Source organism: Lipotes vexillifer, unplaced genomic scaffold, assembly GCF_000442215.2.
Source record: "Lipotes vexillifer unplaced genomic scaffold, Lipotes_vexillifer_v1.1 scaffold472, whole genome shotgun sequence".
NCBI classification, from domain to species: Eukaryota; Metazoa; Chordata; class Mammalia; order Artiodactyla; family Lipotidae; genus Lipotes; species Lipotes vexillifer.
This window is the reverse complement of record NW_006797698.1, coordinates 2591916-2599805: the sequence shown is the minus strand read 5'-3', so window position 1 is coordinate 2599805 and position 7890 is coordinate 2591916. Positions and strand designations below refer to the sequence as shown.

The 7890-nt window shown below is 50.3% G+C and overlaps 1 protein-coding gene across 1 annotated transcript in view; it reads left to right on the top strand.

Annotated features, from left to right (window-relative positions):
* Positions 1-7890, top strand: part of ZNF862 (zinc finger protein 862) — a 30562-nt gene that overhangs the window by 21644 nt on the left and 1028 nt on the right. The window contains exons 6-7 of the mRNA XM_007469853.1: positions 3419-3523; positions 4373-6487. Of these exons, the coding sequence (XP_007469915.1) occupies positions 3419-3523; positions 4373-6487 (2220 nt within the window). The remainder of the gene's footprint in view (positions 1-3418; positions 3524-4372; positions 6488-7890) is intronic.

The following is a 7890-nucleotide window of genomic DNA, read 5'->3' as shown; positions in this document are numbered from 1 at the left end:
TCTTTCCCTCCAGGGCTCACATCTGGACCATGGAAAACACATATATCCTTTGCTCTGACAAGCCCTGTGAATGTAGGCTCTTCCCAACATGGCCACCACCAAGGAACCATCAGTCAGTTTATGCCTTTAGTCTTTTCCAGGCCTGGATTCCTGAGCAGCCCCACAGCTCCAGGAAATACAGGTCAGGGTGTCATTCCCATTAGGCTTAAGGTCAGAGGAAAGTAGCCCGGTCCACCCCACCCCTCCCCATCGTAGTGTGGAGGGCTCACAGTACACTTGACAGCTCTTTCCAAAGCATCTCTAATATCCAACTTCCTGACCTCCTCACTCCCAGTGCTTTGACTCCCTCTTAGTGGCAAGTGCTTGGGTTACAGCCCAGTGTTTCAGCCACTCTTTCCAAGTTGGCTTCGGTGGTCTAGCTTTGGAATGGGGGAGAGTTGGCTCCTCTTTTGGGGGGGCCTTCAGCCAAAACAGGCAGGCAGAATCACACTTTAATATCCTGTTGCATATGTTTATTGCTATTCCTGATTTATTGATTTTAGATATTATCTATTGATTCCTACTGTGGAGGATGAAGATATGGCCCTCTTACATCACCCCAGGCCCCCACTTCTCTTCCCTCCATCCTCTCAGAACAGGTATATCATACTTTTTTGGTTAATTCAATGTAAATTATTTGCCTAATTATGATTATGTATTATTTACTTCTAATCAAAGTGACATATTATGATGATGTTTCCTTTGTTGTAGGATTTTTCCCCCCTAGGAATTGAAATTTTTTCTTATTTTTTTACTTTGCTAGTTTTCTGTACTATCACCAATTCTTCTCAAACTCTCCATGGAATTATATAACTCCTTTGAAGAGTCTTTTCCACATGATCGAACATCCTGTGACCTATCAGTTTCACTTTTTTTTCTGGAAACTTCTGTCACTGGGTCTTCCATTCCTCTGCTCTATCTAAACTAGTTATACTTTAGGCCTGCTGCACAGCTGTGGGCTTAGACTTTCCTTCATCTCTCTCCTATTTCCTGGATCTATTGCTTCTTTTAGGTTTATGTCTTCATTTTGTTGGAGCACATCCTTCAGTAACTTCCTAAGAGAGGGTTCATGGGAGGAAATTTTTTAAAGACTCTGTATATCTGAAAATGCCCTTATTCTGCTCTCACAATTGATAATTTGGTTTGGGTATAGAATTCCAGGTTGGAAATGATTTTCCTCAGCATTTTGAAAGCATTGATTTTAGGTTTTACAGGTGCTGTTGAGAAGTCTAAATACCTTTTTATTCCTAAATCTTTGAACGCAGCCCATTTTTCCACTCTGAAAAGTTTTAAGACCTATTCCAGTGTTTTGAAGTATTTAGTGCTTAATGATACGGATGTTTTTTTCATCTTTTGTTCTGGATACCTGGTGCTTCCCTTCCATGTGGAACTCACAGTTTCCATTTTGGGGAAACATTCTTGTATTATTTCTTCCTTTCTATTTTCTATTTTCTTTCTTCCAAAAAAGTCCTATTAGTTAGATATTTGACTTCTTAAATTAAGCCTCTGGTTTTGTTTTATTTTTTTCTTTTTCTCCTATTTCCTGCTTCTGTCTTTTTTGTTCTACTTTCCTGGAGATTTCCTCCATTTTATTTTCTAACAATTCTATTTAAGTTAAAACATTTTTTTTCTATCATATTTTAAACTAAGAGCCCTTATTGCTCTTTTCATGGTAACTATCATGACTTTTCTCTGTGGGAATGTTCTAGTTTTGAGGGGAGGGGGTTGAAATTTCGTTTTGCTTCCTGCAGTATCTCTAGTTCCTTCAATCCTTGTTCCTACTTGTTAGCAGTTTGTCTTAAATAAATATCTTTAGGTTCGTTCACATTTAAGAGTAAAGCCTTAAAAACTGGCTGGAAGCTCTGTGTGCATGGCTGGGAGTCAAGGGGTAGGTTGCATTGTAGGGTGACCAGCTGTGAACCTGGATGTTTCATTGAAGAGCCCGGCAAAGTCTGTATCCGTAGGTCTTTTGGGGAGGAGGCTTGGGGCGGGGCAATTCCATTTCTCCGAAGAAAACTTCCAGTCTCCTGCTTGGCTGTACCCCAAGCTGGTGTTCTCGGAGCCGCGGGTAACGCAGCTTCTGGCCTGTAGACTGTCTCCATCTGTTCGCATCGCAGCTCTTTTCCTTCATCTTTCACTCACTCCACCATCCCAGGGCCCGGAACCTTTCTGGTTAAGTTTTCTTCTGTAGACCAACCCCTCTCTCCTCCTTGGGGGAGGGTGGTGGTATTTTCTGGCTTCCTGGAATAGGTGAGCGGACCTGGCCTTGAACAGGTCTCTCCTTACCCACCACCTTCTGCTGCACCTGGTGCCTCCAGGTCCTGGCTCTTTTGGGGATTCTGGGGTCAAGTTCACTTCTTTGTCCTTATTACCTGCTCTGCTGCATTTGGTGTCCAGCTCTGTTAGCTCTTCTCTTTTGTCTCCTTTCCTTCTTCTAAAAATGTATTAACATTTCTAGCACAATGTTTCTCTTGGGCTTACGCTTCTTTTTATTATTATCCCTTTGCCCTCATTTTAGAGACGTTTGAAGACGAATAAGTGTTCAATCTACCACAGATTAATAATGTATTATATTTTTATTAGTAGTAAATATGTGGATACATACACACACATGAACATATAAATATATGTGAATGATCCAAAGATGAATAGTGAAAATAATCTCCCTTTTACCTTGTCCTTCAGTCCCTCCACAGAAGTGCCCGCAGTTACCAGTAGCTTGTGTATGTCTTTCCAAAGAAAGGTTATACACCCTTTCACATAGATACATAAAAAGCATGTAAGTAGAGATTAATGGATTTTACTTTAAATCAAGAAAGCAATTTCTTCGCATAGCCCTGCAGAATATTCATATTTTCAGTAAAGGGCAGTGCTTAACCTAAAAACACAAATCTCTTCTCGTCGGATTTCAGGTTCCACTGCAGGTGGCAGACAGCGTTAAGGGGCTTTCTAGGTGCCCCGTGTAGTTAGCCACCTGCACCAAGGCCAGCTGTGGGTGTTGCTGAGGGCCACATGCATGGGACAGTTGTTGGTGGCCCTCTCCCACTTCTCGTGTGGCTTTCTTTATCATCCCTGTCCTCTCTCCTTCTATTTTGTCCTCCGTATTTCTTCCTGTTTTGACCCTTTCCCCTCCAGATTCGTTTAGCTGAGTCATGCTCCCATGGGTGAGCCATGGAGCTAAGGGATACACCCTAATTTGGTGCCTCTTTGGGTTTTAAGAATAAATTGGCACCCTAGATGGGTATGCTTTCATTGCACCCCTGGTGGGAAAGATTTTATTAGGAAATGCACCCAGAGCCTCCCTGGATCTTTCAGATGGGCTGCTTGACTTGACAGTCCAGAGCTGTGATGTCGCTGTGACTCTTCGTCCCTGCAACAGGGCCTGCTGCTGCCAAACCAGACTTGATCTCAAAACTGGAGCGGAGAGCTGCACCCTGGATCAAGGACCCAAACGGGCCAAAGTGGGGGAAAGGCCGTCCTCCAGGTGGGTCTTGACCTGCTGGGTTCTGATGGGTTGTCCGGGGGCCCAGGCAGCCACGGCAAGTCACACAGTGCCAGTTCCGCCATCCTCCTGCTGGACCTGTTGTGCACCAGGCCCTGTATTGGTAGAAAAACGTGAATAAGAAACTAACTGTGCCTTCACAGTGTAGGAGAATTTGAGAAACTGGGACAGTTTGAGAAAAATAAGGAGCTTTGATGAGCAGAAGTGAAACTGGGGGACTGTGGTAGAGCTGGTGGGGGAGGTGCGTGATGGACACTGGCCACGAGGGGCCCCGTGACCCACGGCTGGGAGCCTCTGCTGCCTTCTCCCCGCTCCTCTGGTGTTTAGCGATAACACTGTCGGTCTGTGAGAGTTCGCAGCTCGTGTATCTCTGTCAGTAACTTACTGGCTAATAGCTGCTGTGTATACTTCCGTGCCTCCCTTGTTTCCAAGACTCATAAGAAGACTTCTGGATGTTTAACCTCATTTCTTTGTGGTGCCTCGAAAGAGGATTAAAACCATCCATCCAATAGCATCTGTGGCCAAGGTGCTAATTAAGCTTGTTAGCATCTGATGTCACATGATCTCAGGGTAGGTATGTGGATAGGGAGGGGGAGGCTGGCTAAAGAACCCACGAGGATTAGCAGACAACTCCTGGGGAGACAGACTGGCTTTCAGAGAAACTAGTGGGAAAGGGCTTAAATAGAAGCCACTACTGATTTCTAGAAGGCGGATGACACTCATCCTCTCTGCTTTGCATAAGGGGTACTTACTGAATTGGGGTGTCTTAGCTGATAGGAGGCTGCAGAGTTCTGGGCAGCAAAACCGAGCACAGTTTGACTTGCTCCAAAGGGAAGAAGACGACGGTGGCCATTAGAGAGGCGCACACACAGGCCTCGGCTGTAGAATCTGCCCTGCTCCCGGCTCCTGCCATGGAGACGCGCACCTCCTACTGCAATCCCAGCCTCTGTGAAGTAGAAGCAGATGGACGGAGGAAAGTCAAGAGGACTTACAGACCCCGCTCAATTCAGAGGTCGTGGTTTGGGCAGTTCCCGTGGTTAGTAATTGACCCCAGGGAGACCAAGCTCTTCTGCTCAGCTTGCAGAGAAAGACCTAGTCTCCACGACAGATCATCCCGGTTAGTCCGAGGTTACACGGGTCCTTTTAAAGTGGAGACTCTAAAGTACCATGAAGTCAGCAAAGCACACAAGCTCTGTGTCAACACCCTGGAAGTCAAGGAAGACACCCCGCAGGCCGCCCTCGTCCCCGAGATCTCCAGTGACCTGATGGCCGACATGGAGCACTTTTTCAATGCCGCCTATTCCATCGCGTACCACTCGAGGCCCCTGAACGACTTTGAGAAGATCCTGCAACTCCTCCAAAGCACCGGGACCGTGATTTTGGGCAAGTACCGAAATCGCACCGCCTGCACCCAGTTCATCAAATACATCTCCGAGACTCTGAAAAAGGAGATCCTTGAGGATGTCCGGAGCTCCCCGTGTGTGGGCGTGTTGCTGGACAGCGCCACAGACGCCTCCGACCAGTCCTGTGTGGGCATTTACATCCGCTACTTTAAGGGGATGGAGGTGAAGGAGTCTTACATCACTCTGGCCCCACTCTGCAGCGAGACGGTGGATGGATACTTTGAGACCATCATCTCTGCCCTGGACGAACTGGACATCCCCTTCCGGAAGCCTGGCTGGGTAGTGGGCCTGGGAACCGATGGCTCAACCATGCTGAGCTGCAGAGGAGGTCTGGTGGAGAAGCTCCGGGAGATCGTCCCCCAGCTGCTGCCGGTGCATTGTGTGGCCCACCGGCTACACCTGGCCGTGGTTGACGCCTGTGGAGGCATCGACCTGGTCAGGAAGTGTGACCGGCACATCCGAACCGTCTTCAAGTTCTATCAGTCCTCGAACAAAAGGCTGAATGAGCTGCAGGAAGGCGCGGCCCCACTGGAGCAGGAAATCATCCGCCTGAAGGACCTGAACGCTGTCAGGTGGGTGGCCAGCAAGAGGCGCACGCTGAGCGCGCTCATCGTGAGCTGGCCTGCCCTGGCCAGGCACCTGCAGAGCATGGCGGAAGCAGGTGGCCAGGTCGGGCACAGGGCCAAGGGCGTGCTGAAGCTGATGAAGGGCTTCCATTTCGTCAAGTTCTGCCACTTCCTCTTGGACTTCCTGAGCATCTACAGGCCTTTGTCCGAAGTGTGCCAGAAGGAGATCGTGCTGATTACGGAGGTGAACGCCACGCTGGGACGGGCCTATGTAGCACTGGAGACCCTCCGTCACCAGGCAGGACCCAAAGAGGAAGAGTTCAATGCTGGCTTCAGGGATGGGCGGCTCCACGGCATCTTCTTGGACAGAATGGAGATGGCAGAACAGCGGTTCCAGGCGGACAGGGAGAGAATGATCCTGACTGGGATTGAATACCTCCAGCAAAGGTTTGACGTGGACCGTCCCCCGCAGCTCAAGAACATGGAGGTGTTTGACGCCATGGCCTGGCCAAGTGGGATGGAACTGGCCGGTTTTGGGAATGATGATATTCTTGCCCTGGCCAGATATTTTGAGCTCTCACTGCCCCCAGGATACAGTGAGGAAGCACTGCTGGAGGAGTGGCTGGGCCTGAAAGCCATCGCCAAGAACTTGCCATTCTCCATGCTGTGCAGGAACGCCCTGGCCCAGGACTGCCGCTTCCCCTTGCTCAGCAGGCTCGTGGCAGTGGTGGTCTGTGTGCCCGTCTCCACCTCCTGCTGTGAGCGCGGATTCAGTGCCATGAACCGGATCAGGACCGATGAGAGGACCAAGCTCTCCAACGAGGTGATCAACATGCTCATGATGACAGCGGTGAATGGTGTGGCGGTCACAGAGTACAACCCCCAGCCCGCCATCCAGCACTGGTACCTGACCTCCTCAGGTCGGCGTTTCAGCCACGTCTACACCTGTGCCCGAGTGCCACCCCGCTCCCACACAAGTAAGTATGCGTGGCAGAGTTCCTGGACATGGGGAAGGAAAGGAAGAGAATCGTAGCTTCCCAGCCCCATGCTGAGCTCCAGCCTGGTAGAGTCTGCTCAAGTCAGCTGTCACAGTGGGCTTGCCCTAAGGTGTCACGTGCCCTACCATTTGCTAGACCAGTGGGTGCTCAAGACGGGACACCTACCCTCCAGGAGATTATGATCCAGCTAGGAGGCAGGACGCCCACACTGCAGGGCACAGGGCATAGAGCTAAGAGCAGGAATTTCCAGAGCAAGGCTGCCCAGGTTCAAATTCTCGTCCTGCCGCTGACTAGCATGTGACCTCGGGCAACTTAATCTCTCTGTGCTATGGTTTTTCATCTGTAAAGCGAATTCATAGATGTGAAGGGCTTAGAACAGCGTCTGGCGAGTAGTGCCCATGGCACTCTTTAAAGGTTCAGACTACTACCGGAAATCACTCGGGGACTGGACCAGTGAGGGCAGAGACACCACATTGCCGTGGGGCTGTGCGGACCCTGTTTGCAGAGGGAAGAGGTCGGTGCCGGTCACAGGGGCTGTGAGCACGGTGCTGTGTGGAGGAGAAGGTTGGGGGTTTCAGGCAGGGGAGGGGTCCGTGAGGAAAGCCTCCCACCTAGCCTGGAAGGCCAGGTGGGGACTGGGCTTGAGGGGGCGGTGACATTATCCTGGAGGCCAAGTTACTGGAAGTCTTAAGTAAGAAATTTTCCTCTTTTCAAGTAGTCGCTGAACACCAAAGAAAACCAGAGCTTCTCTAGGCTGCTCCTGTGTCGCTGAACGGTGACAGAGCCATGGTTTCTCTCCCTTGGCGTCTTCCTATAGCGGGTCTCCGTCCTCTTGCTTCTGCTGTCCTCTTACCTCAGGGTCTGTGATCAGCAGCAGTGGACTGGCCTCAGGGTTGACAGACGCTCTGTAGGAAGCGTGGTGGCCCTGGACCTGCAGCTGGGGGGCGGGTGCAGGGAGGGGGCAGTACAAGTGGAGAGAAGGAAAGAGGGTGATTCCAACACGGGAGTCCTTCAGCCACGCATTTGGTGAGTGAGTTGCTCTCAGGGCCCCACCTGTGAGGGTCAAGGAGAAGACGACGCCATCAGCTGTGCGCTTCTGCAGGTTGTAATCATAGGGCGATGGGAGCTAGTACATCTGCAGCAAACAGAACACGGCCAGATCGTATGTGATAAAGCCTTCTTTCCCAGGCAGTTTCTCAGCCTCAGCACTGCTGACGTTTAGGGCCAGGTAGTTCTTCGCTGTGGGTGCCTGTCCTGCGCCTGGCCACCCCTGGCCTTTCCCACTACACACACACTGGGTACCGGTAGCACCCTCCCCGTTGCAGCAGTCAAAAAGGTCTCTGGACTCTGCCAAATGTCCCCCGGGAGCAAAATTGCCCCCC